Here is a 19,827-nt window from a genome sequence, read left to right on the forward strand (position 1 = left end):
AATCCTTCCATTCCAACATTTCAGCTAAAAATATCACTTCATGTTCATCATGTGACCAACAGGCTCCTCTGGCTCTTCTCTTGCCCTCATTCAGTGTGAATGGCTGGTTGGATGACTGTAAAGTGAGAAGAACAGAGCCTGCACCCAACAACCCAACCTGTTCCTAGTGGCTGAGGAGGGACGCTGCCAGCGCCGGCACTGTGAGTGCAGGGACTGCCTGGGTGCTGTCCGCGTGGGTGTGGGCATGTCACACATGCAAATCCAGGCATCCTGGCAATGTTTGCTGCCAGCAGACGGGAGAGCTCTATTTGCATAGCTGGTCTCCAAGGCAACAGGAAAGTCAACAGACAGGCCATTCTTTAAGCTGGTAGAAAATCCTCTGCCCTTATCTTGCACCTTCAGGTGAGGGATGCATTCCCACACTGAGCAGTACGCAGATCCTCCAAGGCCAATATTTGGTAGGAAAGCCAAGAAGAAAATCTGGGGCCAAAATACACAAATATTTTGGATAAACATACAGCTTATTCCCAGATGTTTAAAAAAATTGTTTTTCTGAAATGTACAGGTAATTTGATCAAAATCTATATATTGTTTAGTTGTTAGAAACTAGGCCAAAAGTCATGCCTCCCAGCTGATGTGGGGAAGCTGCTGCTTAGCACAGTCAGAGTAGAGGTCATGGAGGGACATGACCGTGGCTCGGTCCATTACGGAGCTGACTCAGGCCGGCCTTCCTCTGCAAGGCAATAAATGACTCTGCAGTGAAATTTGCAGGACAGAAAACTAAGCTCCCAATTAAAAACATCTTACCCAATGACCTTGCCATAGGGCCTCGAATTCCCATTTTGTTTACTCCTCAAGTGAGTCACTGATGGCCTCAGTCCAAAAGTCAATGTTTCTGGGAAGTTAACACAGTAAACTATTAGCAGCCATTGTACCCTCACCTGGATTAGTTTCTCAGAAAGCATCTTCAAGCAGGACCTTGAAGGACTGAGCCACAACACGGATAAGTTTTGTTGGGGAAAAGAACTGGCAGGGGGTGCTGGGTGGGGCTCAGAGGGCAGGGCCAAGCAGGTACCCTGTGGGACCCAGGGAGCATATGGAAAAGTTAGGGAGTGGAAGAAGGGAAGCAGAGGGAAAGACTGAAAGAGTGTGAAGACCAGCTTCATATTTTCCCTAGAAGTTACCTTTTTCTGTTATGCCTAAAAATTCCCTTGTCATAATGCCATGGTAACCACTCAGCAGACATCTATCACACCACCAAGTGCAACACACCTCAGCAAGATGCATGGAGCCCCATACTTTAGAAGGGGCCTCTTATACCAGGACCCACAGTATTTTCTTTGTGTAGAATTGGAAAGAAAAACGTTCAGGTTCAGACAGATTGCACATCAACTCTCTCCAGAAATGCACACAGACACCTGCAATGAGTGTCAGCAGGAGGGGTGGGAGGGTTTGTCCTCTCCCTGTCGCTGCTGTGATATGATGAGAGCTCCAAGGCCAGACCACCGAGCTCTGCTGCCGTGCTAATGTGATGCGACACCAAGTGATGAAGCTGAACCAAGCCGGTGACGGCAGGCTCGAGTAAGAAACACATGGCACAAACGATGGGAAGAAAGAAAATGTAAGATTTGGGGACAGATTGGATAAGATGCAAAAGAGAGGGGACCCAAAGAGTTCCAAGTTTTGAGCCCAGTGGCCTGGAACTGTCTTGTCCAATATGGTGGCCACCAGCCATGTGTGGCTACAAAGCACTGGAAATGTGGTTAGTCTGAATTGAGATGTGCTGTAAGTGTGAAATACACACCAGATTTCAAAGACTTAGCAAAAAAAAAAAGACATAGAATATCTCGATGATTTAAAAAATATCGATGACATGTTGAAATGATAACATTTTGGATATACTGGGTTAAATATATTATTAAAATTAATTTCACCTGTTTCTTTTTATTTTTGTTAATGTGGTTACTAGAAAATTTTAAATTGCATATGCACCCTGCACTATATTTCTACCAAAAAGGGATGGTCTGGAATATAAATGGTAGCACCATTTGCAGAAAGAGAAAAGCAAAGAAGAGAAGGGACTATTATTAGTAACATATAGAAAGCTACCACGTACCTCCCCAGAACTTGGAAATATGAGAAATAAAACTGTCTTCAGAGAGTTGGGGTAAGAGCTAAATAATCATATAATGGGTCAAAGCTGAGACATGCAACATAAACTTAAAAAGCTAGAACGGTTTTCAGTCCAAGAGAGTAGGACCAGAACCTGCCAGAATGTATTTATGTAGGCAAAATTAAAAATGCATCAGTCACAAGGGGGCATTGGTCGGCAATGGAACATGGAAAAAAGGATTACATCAAAGGCAAACATAGTAATACCTATCAAAGCACTATCCAGGGAGTAGATGTCTATCCAGGCTCTTCTTAGTCTGACACTGTTAAAAGAGCTCAATGACTGGAGTGACTGTTGCAGGGAACCCTAAGCATTTTCTAATTGTTAAGCCTTTCCCCTTTTCCACTTGAGAAGCTGTTTTAGAAACTTTACGCTAGACTGCAGACTCTGGCCTCTGCGACCTAGCTTGCTTGCTTCCTGCACCTGCCCTCTGTGCGATAACAGCTATCTCACACCACCCAGGGACCAGAGGCAAATTAGGCTCCTGAAGTAACCAACAGGCTGTGTCCCACAATCAGCCAATCCAAATTAGCAGGGCAGCATCCCTCATTTACATAAGAGGATCTGAATGGGAACCTGGGAGGGAAAAGGGTAGGAACTTAGGCTATATAAGATGGTCTTTTCCTTTGTTCTGGGAGACACTGATTTAGGAGTTCTTGCTCTCCAGTGCTCTCCTTGCTTACAAGCAAAAATAGGCACCGTAACACTGAACAAAGAGCTGCAACACTAAACTAAAAGCTATACAAACTGCAACACTGACCCTGGTCTTGGATTCCTATGTGCGTTTGCCCCACAACAGTGACCGTCTAATTTACTGTCCAAACCAAGCCACTATTGGCCGCAAAAGGGGCATTATTAATCACTCTGCTGGGACAATAAACCAGGACTGTCCCAAGGCCAGTGCGAAATCAGGGCATATGGTAACCCTACCTCAATTAATTCGTCCTAATTTATTGCTTTCATTACAGCCTTCTGATTATACCAAATAAGCCTGAGCTAAAACAACATTTTTAAATGTACTAACATTACTAAAAATTGGGATCTTTCTTAAAATTGATGTGGTAATTAAATACCAGGCTTCTTCCCCTCCCCCCCCAACCTGTAATTAACTTAATAATATATCTTATGAACAATGACATCTTATAATCAAGGACACAGAGTAATTTGGCTTTCCATGTGGTATAACTTGAAGGAAAATTCATGAATCAAAGGGTATGAATGACCTCCCACAAGACAATTGATTTCCACTGGAAAATAACAAGTAGATATTCTGGTTTTAAGCATTAGTCTCTCGTGAACTTGTTCAGTTTCAATTGGTAACCTAAGCCTGGGGCTGAGTCTACAAGGCCAAAGTCCAGATCCGCGACTGGGGTGAATTTACTGAGGTTATTCTGTCTCATGGGGACCTGACTGGGAAACACCCACCCCTCAATTTACCCAAAGGACAAATTTATACGGACACCACCATGACCCTTCCCCATTTGAAACTGGAAGGAGCAGTGAGACATGTCTGGTTTAGGTCCAATGAGATTAAAAGGCAAATGAGACATTAAAATGGAAATGAGTCTGGAAGTAGAACTTGAAATGAGAAGGGTATGGGCCACAAATAATCAGAAGAAAAAAATGATTTTGGTTGTGTCCGATACAACTACAGTTCAGACGAACTACCAGAGGTAGGAAGTGACTATGTGCATGGTTAACGAAGAAGCTGCAGGAGTGTAAATAGGTTTCACCTCAAGTGTGGAATTTGATACACTGGTGTTGGCTCAGTGTTGGCTCCCTCTTTGGAATACAGCAGTCGCTGGGAAAAAGTACTGCGATTGATTAGCTGCATCTGATATTGGCTCAGAAAGGGGCAGGGGCATGGAATTAAAGCACGATTATATTGGAAGTATTTTGACATGTTATTAAAGATGTGGTTCTTCAACAAAATAAACAGCAGTAAGACAATATGTAAAATGAGAATGGTTGAAAGCAACTTACTTATTTTGTCCAATTGTCTCAAAATCTTTCACAACAATCCCAAGAGAAGATGAAAAGTCCAGTGGTATACCCCTCAAGTCAAACTCCAAAATCTGTTCACATAAAGGATATGAAACAAAAAGGCTGTTAAAAGGATCAGAGAATATAACAAGACTCACTGATACTGCATGTAGGGTCACTATTTTCACCAAAGACAATCTGAATTGCTCAATACTATAGTTAGACCAAAATGACTAAACCTGGAGGCAGCTGAGGGTTGAGGGAAAGCAAACCAGACTGACTGAAAGCCCATTCTCTAGGTTCTGTGGCTTTAGACAGGTCACCAAATCCTTGCCCCCTAGTCAGAGAACTGGATTTCATGCCTACCACAACTGTTGCAAGAATAAAATGAAATGTGTATGTGAAAATGCTTTTTTCAATGGTTATTTTTAAATTATTTGTTCTTCTTAATCTTATTACTATCAAGCAAAGAAGAAGAAGAATTTTAAAAAACATTTTCTAAAACACATCAGCTCCTCATTTTAAATCCCACTATGGTCAGTGCTGCAGTCAACTGACCTTTCTCTGTCTCTCATTTTAATGCAATAAATTGCTCTCTAATGACAAATGTAAAAAAAACAACATTGCAACATTGATGCCTTTGACTGATTAGGTAATAAGTGGATTAAATAAACCAAACTATGATTTTGATCCTCCTTGTAGTAGGTTTGAAATGGAAGGAAAACTTGTCTTATAGCTCATGTTAGAACACACCCACCAATCCCAATGGGTTTAGGGTTGGCATTTCATTTGGGCTGGGTCTCAGTATAAAACTGTTACTGGGAAGTTTACTTGATAAATACATTTGCAATATGAGAAAAAAAATATTGGAAATAAAATGAAATAAGATGAATGATGCTCTGCAGAAGACGTGCCAGCTCACATAACAACACATCTCTCTGCCATCGGTCATGTGGACTGTGCCCAAATATAGATACATGGTAGGATAATTCAATATCTGAAGCAATAAACACACATACATGTATCTCTTATTTGTTTCATCTATTCTCGGGGCTCTGTCTCAGGTGCTAGGAAGCCACAGTGACCACCAGGCAGTCCTCTTGCTCTCAAGGAGCTTGTAGCCCAGTCGGCTGTGTTCTGGGTTCCAGACAAATAGAATTCCCTCTCAACCTGCGTGAGACCAGCAGGGCTCTCCAGAAAGGCATTAAGAAGCTTTTCATCTTCACCTCATTCAATGATAAAGTATTGTCTTTATCTTATAGAGATACTGAAACTAGTTGAAAGAAATTTGCAGTAGGTGGTGCAGTCTTCAAGGCCCAGTGACTCAGTGAAAATAACAAAGACATTTTTTACTATGCTTGTTCAGGGAGGTTTGACCTGGCTTTTGAAAAAAACAATGGGGCCAATCACTGACTTCCTAAAAATGAGTCAGAGTAGGGAAATCCTACTCAGTGGGAAGAATTAAATTTTTCACATACGTATAAAATTATTAAACCCCAGACCACTTATAAAATAGATATAAAGTCAATGGTGCGGGGGAGAAGTAAATAAATTATATTACATCCCTTCAACAGAATATTACACAGCCATTAAAAACACTTTTGAGTTGAATGATATGGGCATATGCTCAAGACATAGTAGTAAGAAAAAGGATAGAAAATCATATTCACTATATGATGCTAATTTGTATTTCAGACATCATATTTTATTAAATATATTTATTCAGTAAAAATTCAATACACCACAGATGTTAACAGTAGTTGCTTTGGGATAGTGGGACCAAAATTAATTTGTTAATGTTTACCTGAAGTTTTCAAAATTTCTCTGTTAAATATACATTACTTTTACCCACATTTAAAAAAAAAACAATAAATGTCATTACTCAGCTAGATGCACACAGTATCATGGGATGCACTCTTGACTAATCACTAGCAGATATGTTTTTAATTACAGAGCTTTCCTTCTGGGACTTTGGAGTGATCTAATCCCAACCCTGCTCTACAGATGTGCTTCAGATATGCAGCATATGTGGAGTAAAGTCACATACAAGCTCACAACTGCGCCAGGCTAGAACTCAACCGTTCCTCACTGCCAGTGCAGGCTTCGCTCACCATGCCACTACCATACAGGAGCGGCTCTGCTGCCTCAGTGGGCATAAAGGGAGATGGGGGGGTGGGGTGAAATGTAGAGATTCTGCTTCCAAAGGGAAGAGCTAACCACTGACCCAAAGACGGGACAATCAGATATAGCTCATCCATTAAAACAAAGTTGAAAAAACAAAGTCACCTCATTCCAGACAGGGTTGAGTTCATTATCAACTTTCTTTGTTTTCTTTTTCTCATCTGCAAAGAAAAAAATAACAGATACCAGTCAATTAGAAATCATCAAAGAGCACGCACTGTTCATTTATTCCTTCAAAGAACATTACATGAGGGTCTATTATGCACCCACACTTCCCCATTCATCGGGATGGTGGCTACCTGAATCAAAGTTTTCCGAACTGAATGGCATATTTTGGCCTAAAACGTCCTTCTCATTCCCAAGTCTACAAGGAGTTAACGGATGGGGGATTCAAAATCATGGAAAGACTGTGATGCTCTCCCCTCCCTCATCAAGGTTACCAGGGGCCTCTGCATCTCCAGCTTGTTGCAGAAAGAAGCCAATGTCACTAACCTCTGTGTTGCTGGTGTCTCCATTTACAGATAAGGATACAGAGAAGGACCCCTCAAAGAGTTAAGAAATGTGTCTGGGCTCCCAGGTGGGAGTGTTGCCCTGATAGAAACGCAAAATGTCAGCCATGAAGCCTCTGAGTGGGATAAGACCCCAACACGGCTTAAAGAGCGAGCTGGATTCCCTCCCCCAGGCCTCGGTACAAGGTCATAAGTAGATGAACACTTTCTAGAACCAACGGAGAATCTGGGGTTTCCTTTATCATGTGCCCACCTTTTCTGAAGACATGAGGTCTTTTTTCTCTGTGTCTGGGCCTGGACAGACACCTACCTAGATGAGTAAATGAGTAAATCCAGCTAGTGCTTAATGTTTCCATGGTGCAAAGTCCAAAGAGCAGGGGCTTCTTTTGGATCCCCAAGTCCCCAAATGCTTAACAAAATAAATGCTAATCTTTGAATAGAAAATGTTCTGTAAGCATTATGTCATCTAATCTCTTTAAAAACACTAGGAGGTATAAATCACTATTTTCATTCCCCTTTCACAGCTAAGGAAACTGAGACATTAAGTAGTGCATTCAAAGTCACCCAGTGAGCAAGTGGCAGGGCTGGGATCGCAATCGGTGGCAAGCTTTGAACCACTCCTTCCCTTGGGGCCCCTGCTTCCCTCTGCTGCTGTGGCATGTAGGAGGCAGAGGGCTTTGTTCAGCCGAATGTCACCCTGCTTGGGCTCCCAGCACGTGGCTGGCTGTGGGACTAACCACCTCATTCTTCCAAAACCTCAGCATAGCAAAGCCATGAGTCATGACCCTCACTCTGCTAAGCATTAACTTTTCCACTTGAGTGGGAGTCACATAGGCTGACTGGCTTCCCTTTCTAAGCTTCAGCATGACCCTACTCACCGGCTCATGCTCAGACCTCCACTACTTGGTTCTGACTATGGGCTATGTGACCCCTCGTTGGATCTAATTCTGGCGTCACCTATAGCTTCCTGAAATTTCCCCTCCCACGCTTCCCTTGGACCCCACCCACCCTCCCCTCATCTGACATAAACTCTCCATCTTCCTCTTTGGTTACAGTATAAGAAAGTGGTCTTGAAAGAAAGGGGAGCCAAGCTAAGGATTTCTAATTTGAATGAAACTGGTCAAAATGGCTCCTATGCATAATTGTAGCAGCTCCCTCTAAATAAGCATTTCTAGGGCCAGGTTGTGCATTCTACTGCAGTGTCTCTAACCATTACAACAACACTTCAAGGTAAACATCTTCATCCCCATTTTACAGACAAGAAAACTGAGAGAAGTTAGTTAATCTGCCTAAGATCACACCACTAATAAAGTAGCAGCCAGATTCTGAACCTACGTCTCTCTGGTGTCAACACCTGACTGTGTGTTTGCTACCACACCACATGCGTCACTGGAAGCTGTCAAAGATGTTGGATAAAAAAGATACATGAATATAATATGTGCAATGGGCTTGGCAACTTGGGCAATGTCCACAGGGAAGTCCATGGTCTGGTTTCAGGCTATCCTGAAACTAAGATTATTTGTTCTAATGCACAAAATATTACATCTTTGAGTTTTTCTGGGGAGAGAGCATGTTGTTCTCACCAGATTCTCAAATGAGTTAGTGACCTTGAAAAAGTTAGGAATCCCTGCTTTTGACAAGCATGAAATGGTACCACTGATCTCCCTCCATGTCACCACTACCCTTGCTGCCATAGCTAGGGCTTGGTAGGTGGAGAACTGAGTAATGAAGGAGTGAATCTGGAGCCCAAGACCATGGCAGACTTTCATGAGAGAAGATGGGTCATTCCAAGAAATCCCAGCAAGGAGGAGAAGCAAGGAGAAGGCAGCTAATAATTTACAGCAACTGGGCACAGGGGCTTGGGGTAGGATTGAGTTACTAAAGGATGGTATTGAAGGAAAATTCCAGTTTCCAAGTCCCCAAGACTCCAGGCACAGAGCCAAGGCAGGGACGGGGGCTCCAGGGAGGCTGGAGAAAACCCAGCACTTGTTAACTTGAAGTTACTGACCTAGGAAATAGAGTACAAGGAAGACACGCTGCAAGGCTATCTTGACACTGAGCTTGGTACTACTGACTCTTCCCGCCCACAGCAGGGACAGGATTGTTCCAGCGTCAGCAGTTGGGGAGAGTGAGAAAGTTCACTTGTTCATTCATTCATTCTCAAACATTTATTAAGCACCCACTGTGTGCCAGTAACTGAGGAAACTAAAGAGTTAAGATAGTTCCATGTCTTCAAAAGTTCCAAAAATGTAGTTTATGGGCTATTGAACGGAGGAACCAAGCAAATCTTTATGCATGTTTCCACCAAATAGCAAAACGCCCACCATACTCTTGCCCTTCATTCTCATCCTGGAGTTCCCTCCTGTAAGAGGGGGAATATTGGGAATAATGACCAGCCAGCTCAGGCCTATGGACCCCACAGCTCAGCCCATAGAAATGGTCCACCAAGTGGGTTCTTCAATAAACATTAATCGACTTCTTCATTCTTCCATTCAACAAATATTTTTGAAATACCACTCGCCAGGCATTGAGCTGGACACTCTGGGAGATACCTAAATATCCAAGACATGGTTTCTGCCCTCAGGTGATCTAGCAGCGAGGTAGATGTGGCAATAGATGACGAATATAGAAAGAAGGACATCAGTTGCCATCAGAGTGGTACAGATGAAAATGCAAACTGGGAGGAAAAGAAGGAGACTTCAGGCGGTGTGCACCAGGCAAGGCCTCACAGAGGAAGCAAATGTTGAGCTAGGGACTGAAGGACAAGGAGGGATTAAAAATGTGGAGCTGGGAAGAAAAGCTCACTTCAGGTAGAGCAATAGGGTGGGTGGGTCACCCGTGGAGGGGGAAGAACCGGTCATGTCTGGGGACATCACACAGCCCGGTTGGCTGGAACCAAGGGGTGTGGGAGGGGGTGTAGGGCAACTGGGCTGTGTGAGAAGGTTATGGTCACACTGTGAAGCCCTTGAATACCAGGCTAAGCTTCATTCAGCTGATATAAGCCACTTAAGGAAGGAGGTAATAGAAACCGGACTTTATAACTTCAAGAAGTTCACAATCCAGTGAGAAAAACCAAGTTGCCCAACAACTCTTCCAGTACATTTTTCTAAACACATGATTCAGTTGTCTGTTGAGAACAAACAAGTGCGGTTTAGTCCAAGCAGATGCTTGTTGAGCACAGGCCAGGTGGTGCTATACAAATGAAACTTCCCACAGCTCCTGGCACGGTGCTGATGTTAAGGGCGCTCCCCTCTAGGGGGCGCTCGCTGCAGGCCAGGCATTGCTAAATCCTTTACATGCATCATTTCATTTAATCCTCCTAGCAAGCCTATGAGGTAGACACTGTTATTATCCCAGTTTGCAGATAAGCAAAGAGAACCCAGAATGGTTATGTAACATGCCCAAGATCACAAAGCTAGGAAGAAGCCCTCTAACCCCGTCTAGACTCCTGACTTACTCCTGAGCCCATGCATTTCACTACTGTAACTTCCATCTCCCTAGCTAACAAAAGAAAGGAAAAACAAGGAAAAACAAAGTAGCTGGCATTAGCTCCCAACGTTCTGGAGCAACCCAGCTCAAACCCCTCCAAGAAGGAGGCTCTGACTTTTATCAAAATGTGTACACGTTACATTTTTTTAAAAGCCTATTCTCACACATAAACAACAAAAAGTAGATAAATTCTTATCAGCAGCCACAGAGTCACGTATTTATATTATTCCATTATTTGAATCTACTTCTTTTTTAAAAAAGGTCAAAGTTGCAGGTGCTAAACATCAGATTAGATTACAGGAAACTCCCTCTCCCTTCACATCACCTACCTCCCCCAGCTCCTCCTCTAATTTTATGAGATGACTGTCTCTTCCTATGGAAAGGAATTAAATACTTTCAATCCAGAACATAACATAACTAACTCAAATGCAGAGGCACTCTCTGGACCATGACTCAAGGTATTCTTCAGGACATTTCCTGTTTCCTGATTAGCAACGCCTGCTTCTTGCTCAGTTCTGTGAAGGTCACCACTGCAGTAATTAACCTGAATGCCAGTCTCTGGACAAGGTTTTCCCGAAAACCAAACAGCGCTCTTTGCCAAGCCACCTCACCCTGTTACACAGAACTATTTCCTTTGCTGTTCACCTACCAAACAGTGAGTCGGACCCTTATTGAAAAGGCTGGAAAGACTCCAGGACCCCTAAGATTGGCTTGCTACATCTGTGCCAACTGATCAGCTGTGATGGTTAATTTCAAGTGGCTATGGTGCCCAGTTGTTTGGTCAAACACTAGCCTAGGCATTGCTGGCAAGGTACTTTATAGACGTGATTAACATTTACAATCAGTTGACTTCAAGTACAGCAAATTACTTTCCATAATGTGGGTAGGCTTCATCCAAACAGTTGAAGGCCTTAAGAGCAACAACTGAGGTTTCCTGGAAAAGAAATCCTGCCTCAAGACTAACATAGAAACCCTGCCTGAGTTTCCAGCCTATTGGCTTGCCCTACAGATTTCAGATTTGAGAGCCCCCACAATTGTACGAGCCAATTCCTCAAAAATAAATCTCTCTCTCTTTCTCTCTCTCTCTCTCTCCACACACACATACACACATATCCTATTGGTTCTGTTTCACTGGAGAACCCTGACTAATCCCACGAATAACACCAGGTGAACAACACCGTCAACAGTAACACATTTTAAATTCTTCCAACTATATCCTATCTCACTGATCCTAATACTCATGCAGAGAAAAGGACAGGAGTTGGCCCGGCTCTTCTGACTGGACTTTCCAATCAGCAAATTCTCCATTACTTTGAGCTGTTATCTCGGGAAGACATAAAGTTCAAACACCAAGCTCGGAGGCCTTCATGTGTATGCTAGCGAATTTAGACAAGATCATCTCTAAGTTTTCCTTCACGTCCAGTGGCACATGAGCCTTATGAAGTGCCCATAAATCCTGAATGGTTAGATTGCTATGTCTTACTGGAATGGACTGGGGAGAAATGGGATGCTACTTACAAGCCTCCCTAGGTAACTCAGCTCTTTGTAGGCAAGGTAGATCAACAAGATCTCTAGGTTTGGCCACAAGTCTACACTTGACCTCCCATTCAGAAGTACTTCATCTTCTCTGGGTTCCTGAGTCGTGGTCCCTTTCTTCTGAGAAATAAACAGTCACACATAAATTCATTCACTATTTTGCCCAAAAGTTCACAGACCCCCTGAAGCCCATCCATACACAGCTAAAATGCATTAAGAGCTCTGAGCTAGTCACTGTTCCCAGTGCTTTCCATGGATCCTCTGATTTAACGTTCACAACAGCCCTAAGAGGTAAGTTCTATTATGATCATCCCAGTTACAGAGGAGGAAACCAAGACACAGAAAGGTTAAGCAACTTATCAGAGGCCACATAGCTAGTAAGTGGTAGAGCTGAGATTCAAACCCTTGCAGAGAGAGATACAGAGCAGTTTCCAATGTTGGAGGATAAAGACCAGACAGTGATTCCTTGAAGGCTGGGATTATATTTTATTAAATATTGTTATTCCCCCCGATGTGCTTGCAACATAGTGATTTCTCCATGATTTGAGTGAATAGGACTTCATAAGTTCACATAAATATTATTACTAGGGTTGCTTTAATGATTAAATGAGAAAATGAATACAAAGTGCTCAGCACAGGGCCTGGCACACAGAAAGCACTAAACAAGCAGGAGTTATTAGATTAGTTCTTATTATGGCACCAGGGCAGCTCATACTCCAGCGGGTTCCCAGGCTTTGAAGCCCCAGAGGGCAGGGTCCCCGTGTGACCAGAGGAAGTGCCCAGTGAAGCTGGGGCAGCCCTGATGGAATAACTCTCCCACATGGCTCGAGTCCAGACCTCTGAGGCCTGCCGGTGGCAGCTCACGTGTGGACATGACTGCTCCTCTCTGGCACTCAACCTGGCAGCCACCAGGAGCAGGGTCATGTCCACAATCACCAGAGGGCAGAAAAGGCTATGGGATGGGCCAGCAGGATTTGAGAAGGACCCAGGGGGGAGCACGAGACACATGCCCACCCAGGTTGACCTCTCTTAAGGAGTCTATCTCTGTCTTTTTGCTTTCTGTCCCTGGCTGCCAGATCACTTCAGGAGGATGTTGCCAAACTGGTTCTAGGGGAAAAACATTTTGGCCAAGTGGCAACTGTGACACAAAGCAAGGTGGTTTTGTACATTTCTGAAACAGTTACAGATATTGCTCATACACAGAATTGCCCAGACAGAAAGGCAGGCTGTGTTGCTGCTCCCCTTTCTGCACCCAGTGCCCCACTGGCCTCTGGAGATGCCCTTTCAAGTGTACAAGCTCTTGAATCAAACCCAAATCCTCCAAGGGAGCTGCAGTAAAGTCCAGTCAATTTGAATGGCTCACACAGAACTTATATTCAGCCACACAGATCTGAGCCCTGAGCCCACACTCATGACCACAGAGTGAGAGTGGGCCAAATGCAGGCAGCCAAGACCCAGGGCTCAGCACTGCATAAGGTCAACACAGCAGTGTCACAGCCTCAGCTGAGGGCATTTGTGTCCCAGGTTCACCTGGGACCTGCTGTGGGACCTTCAGCAGGGTATTTAGCCCACCCTACCCAAGACTCAGTTTCTTCAGCTCAAAAATAAAAACTTTGTTATTATTATTATTATTGGTGAGAAAATAAATTAGTAAATTAAAATTAAATCAGTAAATATACGTGGAACACTTACACAGTGCTTAGCAGGTGGTAAGTGCTCATCATCAATATAATTTGCAAATAATAATAATGCCTTTTATTCCAGGAGTTTAAACTCACTGAACTCCTAATTCATTGAACAATGGATGGCTCTATTTGCAACTTAAACTATAAGCCACAGGCAGGCAGGAACCAAGCCGGGCTTGTTCTCCAATCTATACACAGAGCTGAGCTCACTGCCTGGCACAGCAGGCTCCTGATCAATACCTGCTCATGGATTCATGTTTGGAAAAAGGAGGAAGCAACAAAAGAGAGAAAGGAGAGAGACAGGGAATATCCAGGCAGTGAACTCAGATAGTGAGGATGGGTAAGCAAAAACATAATTTTTTATTTTACTCATTAAAAGAAAGAGAAATAAGGAAAAAAATTGTTTTTTTCAATTTATAAGCTGTGCTATGGGATGGAAAAGATGATGAAGGTATTAAACCAGCGAAGGGAAGTGAAATGAAGTAGGGCCTCACCCTGACAGTCAAATATTATATTGTTAATACTTACATAAAATAAGTTAGGGTTTTAGTCTTCACTAATAAAATGGCTCAAGCTTTATCAGCAGAACTGATTCACTGCTAAGCTATGTCACCTGTGAGCCTCTGAGTCACATGTCATAAAGGCTTTCATTACACGGTCGCAAACTCATCCCAGGAGGGCTGGGTTTTGTTTTTCTTTTTGTTTTTCTTTTTTTTTTTAAGTTCTTTTGTTCTTGGTACACTTGCTTCCTCTTCCAGACTGGATCCAAATGACCCCAACACACTGAACAACTCAATCCGTTCAGAGAGGAGGAAGCATTCGTTCAGCTTGGTTGTCATAGGCATGGGTTGTGTGTTGTTCTTCATCTATGCTGAGCTCTCTGAATACACGTGGATAATCTGGAATCCAGTGAAATCCTCACCTGTCCCTGCCTCAGCTCACTCATAGGGAAAATGAAAGTGATATTCACTACCTACTTCATAAAAATGAAATGAGGATTAAGTAAGATAGTACACACAGGAGGGGTCACAGTGTAAGAATTTAATAAATGGTGGTGGCAGTGGTTGTAGAGTAAGTAGTTATTACTCAGGCTGTCCTCCCATGCCAGAATCTCCAGAAGACCTAAGCAGCAACTAATGCTGAAAGCACTTTCCCCATGCTTTCATTTTACTCACTCTAATCCTCATGACACGCTGAAGAAGGGACTATTTTCCTCTCTATTTAAGGGATGAGGCAACTGAGGTATAGATACTGGGCCACACTCAGTGAGTGGAAAGCCTGGACTCAGCTGTTATGGCTGTTATGCCACTATCTGTGCTTCCTAACACTGGTTATGTACTTTTAAGTTAATGACAATTAATATTAAAATTTCAGAGAGCACACCTGGGGTCCTAGGCAGGAGTCAAGGGCAGCATCCCCCACCTGGAAGCAGGCAAGGAGCATGACAAAAACACCACTTCTGCATGGGTGGCCCACCACAGCCACTGCCACAGCCACAGCTGCCGCAAAAGAGGCTCCATGCCACAGCAGTAACCACAGCCACTGTGCACATGGCCCACCAGACACTCGACTGCATTAACATAAGGAAAGTCACCAGTGGGACAAAAAAGAGGACTTCTCTCTCCTCAGAGCCCATTCCAGAGTAATAGAAGTAGCAACTGCTCTACCAGATGACCAGACATCAACATAGAGATACTAGGAATATGAAAACCCCCCCAAAAAAGACACTAACAAAAGAATACAGTAATTCCCTAATACCAGACCCTATACAGCAGGAAACCCTTGAAATGACTGAAAAGGAATTCTGACCAACAATCTCAGGGAAACTCACTGAGATATGAGAAGACTCAGTTAGACAATACAATGAAATGAGAAAAAAAATCCAAGATATGAAGGAGGAAATTTACAAAGAGACTAATACCTTAAACAAGAATGTAGCAGAACTCAAGGAACTGGAAGATTCACTCAAGAAAATAAAGAACACAACCAAGAGCTTAAGCAGCAGATTAGAGAAACCAGAAGAAAGAATTTCTGATCTCGAAGATAGTCTTCTCAAAATAATGTAGATGGACAAAAAAAAAAGGAAAAACTATTTTTAAAAAATGAAGAAAATCTAAGAGAGCTAGAAGAAAACCTTAAGTGCACAAACATTCAAACCATGGGTGTGGAAAGAAGGGAAGGAGAAAGGAAAAGGCATGGAAAACCTATTTAACAATATAATAATGGAAAACTTCCCAGGTATAGAGAGAGACACAGACTTTCAGATCCAGGAGGCTCAAAGATCCCCAAACAGACTCAAGCCAAAAAGATCCTCTACAAGACACATTATTGTCAAACTGGCAAAGCTCAAAAACAAAGAAAGAATCTTAAAAGAAGCAAGAGAAAAGCATCAAGTCACCTATAAGAGAGCCCCTATCAAACTAACAACAGACTTCTGAACAGAAACTCTACAGCCCAGGAGAAAATGGGATGATACATTCAAAATACTAAAGGAAAAAACTGTCAACCAAGAATATTATACCCGGCAATACTATCCTTCAGAAATGAGGGGGAAAGAGTGTATTTTCCAGACAAAAACTGCAGGAGTTCACAACCACACGACCAGCCCTACAAGAAATCTTCAAGGAAGCCCTGCATCTGGAATCCAAAAAACAATAAACACTACCACAAATACATGAGAAAGAACAAAACCCACTGGTAGAACAAAAATTCAAATGAGCACGAGAAAGAAACTAAATTTTACCACCACAAAAAAATCATAATGACAATGTAATAATGTCCCTGCCTTATTTCTGATTTTAGTAATTTTGGTCTTCTCTCTTTTTTTCTTGGTCAGTCTAGATAAAGGCTTGCAAATTTTGTTGATCTTTTTAAAGAATCAACTTTTGGTTTTTCTCTATTGTTTTTAATTCCCTATTCTATGTATATTTCTGTTGCAATCTTTGTTATTTCCTACTTATATTTGCTTCTGGTTTAGCTTGCTTTTCTTTTTCTATTTTCTTAAGGTAGAAGTTTACATTACTGATTTGAGATTTTTCTTATTTTTCTTATAGGTATTTACAAGTATAAATTTTCCTCTAAGCACTGCATGAACCCTGCATCCTATAAATTTTGACATGTCGTGCTTTGATTTTTATCTCAAAGTACTCTTTAATTTCCCTGTGATTTTTCTTTTTACCCGTTGTTTACTTAGGAGAGTGTTGTTTAATTTCCACACATTTGTGAATTTTCTAAATTTCCCTTTGTTATTGTGGTCAGAGAACATATTTTCTATGATCTTAATCTTTTTAAATGTATTAAGACTTGTTTTGTGGCCAAAGATGAAAAATAAAAATAAAAAATTTCAATTCCTCTGTCACAGTGGAATTGAAACAGTAAAATAGTCTGTTTCACTTTCACCAAACTGACTATTTGTTTTGACAGATTGTTAACCCAAACTAGATCTCTTTTCCAGATTCACAGCTTCATCTTCTTTTTTTTTTTTTTTTTTTTTTTTTGTCTTTTTTGTGACCGGCACTCAGCCAGTGAGTGCACCGGCCATTCCCATGTAGGATCCGAACCCGCAGCAGGAGTGTCGCCGCGCTCCCAGCGCCGCACTTTCCCGAGTGCACCACGGGCTCGGCCCCACAGCTTCATCTTCTAAAAGGGGAGCATAAAAATCCTGTATCGGCTCCCTTCACTTGATTTGCAAACTTTATATTTCTCCAATCCAGCCCACTAATTTTTCACTTCACAATGTGCAAAGAAAGCCAGACTTCAAGAGATTGGGTGAGAATAAATATCTATTTTAAGTCCAGGTACCATAAATACATCATCTTATTTGATTTTTACAGTTTTCAGAGTTAGGTCTTATCACCACTTCACAGCTGGGGTAATTGAGAATCAGAGGGATTTCTTGCAATTAATAAGACCAAAGCCATATGTCAAGGTCAGAGGTAGGCTAGGGCTCCCTTGCCTACCAGCTTTCTTGGAGGTGCAGCTTCATGTATCCCAACCAGCCTGTAGAAACTCTGAAGTCTTAAATACTCACGATCACTTTTGTAGTTTGTAGGCATAGAGATCTGGTCCCAGTGGGTCCCATTGATCCCTCTGGCCTATGAGCCAGTCAATGAAAGGAAGAGCCAGAATTATTCATTTAATAACTACATATTGATCATCTACTGTCTGCTACACATTAAGCTAGGTGCTGGGGAGAGACATGGTCCCTGCCCTTATGTAGCTTGCCATCTGATGAAGGAGGCAGACAGAAATCCAATAAGCCAGCAAATATACAACTGCACATTCTGATAGGTGTCATGAAGGAGTACAGGATATTAGGGGAGAGAATTACAGGGGGACCTGATTAGAGCTACTCTGATCTACCACGGTGTGCTGCGGGGTGGATCCAGGTGACCACTGTTCTAGCTCTATCCTGGGGAGCCCAGGCCAACTGAAAGACTGGTAGTGCAGGGAACCAAGACTATTTCCCACATGTTTTCAGCTCTGCTATGGCTCCTGGCACAACCCTGGCCACACAGACCTCCCTGAGCTGGACCCCACTGGCCAACAGGCAGCAGGCTCTCTCAGGTTGCTGCTGGGCCCTTGCCAGGCAGGCTTACCATGACAGGAGAATTGGCGACCGAGGACATGGACTACACTGCAGTGATTCTCACTCTGAGAAAATAAGGCAAATGTGAGCTGAAAATCCAAGGCAACAGAGTTGCTAAGAACCTACTATGTTCATACACTTAGGAGGGCTATTATCAAAAACAGAAAATAAGAGTTGGGAAGGATGTGGAGAAATTGGAACCCTTGTGCACTCCTGGTGGGAATGTAAACTGGTACAACCCCTATGGAAGACAGTAGGGTAGCTTCTCAGAAAATTAGAAAAAAAATCATTGTATGATCTAGCAATTCTGCTCCGTGTATATACCCAAAAGAATTGAAATTAGGGATAGATATTTGTATACCATGTTCATAGCAGCATTATTCACTATAGCCAAAAGGTGGGAGCGACCCAAGCTTTCCGTCAATGAATAAGTGAATAAATAAAATGTGGTATACACATACACAGAATATTATTTAGCCTAAAAAGGAAAGAAATTCTGACACATGCTACAACATGGATGAACTTGAAGACAACATGTCAAGTGAAATAAGCCAGTCACAAAACGGCAAATACTGTATGATTCCACTTATATGAGGTACGTAAGCAAATTCACAGAGACAGAAAGTAGAATGGTCATTGCCAGGGGTTGAGGGGAGTGGGCAATGGAGAGTTACTGTTGAATGGGTACAGAGCTTCAGTTTTGCACGATAAAAAAGTTCTGGAGATGAACGGTGATGATGGATGCCCAACATTCTGGATGTATTTAATAAAAGAACTGTACACTTAAAAGTGGTTAAGATGGCAAATGCTATGTTATGTGTATTTTACCACAGATAAAAACAAAAATCCTAATACGTGCCTAACTGAGAGGCTGCAGTGTGCTCTCACCAATCAATAAGACATGGGCTTTGCCTTTAAGCTGCTTGCGCAGCTACATTTCATCTATTCTGAACAGCTGGGCCACTCCTCGGAAATGTCCCCCAGAGTTCTGTATGTCTCTCCAGCAGTAGGGAGAGGATATGAGCATTTGCCATGCAACAATTATGTGTCAGGCACTATGACCAGTGCTTTAGATATTTTATCCCTATTGCTCCTTATAACATCCCTATGAGGTACATATTATTCTCTCCATTCTATATAGATAATGAGACAAAGGCTCAGAAACATAGTTGCCCAAAGATATTTAGGCCCTAGTGATAAAATCAGCAGTGAAACTTAATCTGCCTGGTCCAAAGGTCATTTCTTTCTACCTACTGGATTAGGGAAAGAAGGGGGCCCTTTAAATAGAGAGTTACATAAGTGGGAGCTTAAAATAAATAAATAAATAAAATTTAAAAAGAGAGAAAGATACAATGATCACAATTATATGTTGAACTTTCAAATGGAGAGAACAGAAATTGAGGTTACCAGGGGTGGGAAACAGGGAGGATGAGGAGGGGTTAGTGAGAAATTGGTAAAGTGCAACAAAAAGTGATTACATTGCGTAATGCCGAATATATTAAGTATCATGATTTGAGCATCACATACTGCACACAGGTATTGATATCCAATGTGGAACCCCACAGATATGTACAATTGTTTCAATAAAAATAAGTAAAATTTTAAAAAATTGAATTAAAACATTAAAAATAATTAATTAAATAAATGGGGAGTTAGGTTAAATAACATATTAAAAATGGGAAA

The 19,827-nt window shown here is 42.2% G+C and overlaps 1 protein-coding gene across 1 annotated transcript in view; it reads right to left on the minus strand.

The window, feature by feature from the left end:
* MYOF (myoferlin) overlaps positions 1-19,827 on the minus strand; it is a 145,566-nt gene that overhangs the window by 119,488 nt on the left and 6,251 nt on the right. The window contains exons 2-3 of the mRNA XM_063103471.1: positions 6,443-6,498; positions 4,157-4,248 (exon numbers count right to left, since the gene is read on the minus strand). Coding sequence (XP_062959541.1) covers positions 4,157-4,248; positions 6,443-6,498 — 148 coding nt within the window. The remainder of the gene's footprint in view (positions 1-4,156; positions 4,249-6,442; positions 6,499-19,827) is intronic.

Source organism: Cynocephalus volans, chromosome 7, assembly GCF_027409185.1.
Source record: "Cynocephalus volans isolate mCynVol1 chromosome 7, mCynVol1.pri, whole genome shotgun sequence".
Classification (NCBI taxonomy): Eukaryota; Metazoa; Chordata; class Mammalia; order Dermoptera; family Cynocephalidae; genus Cynocephalus; species Cynocephalus volans.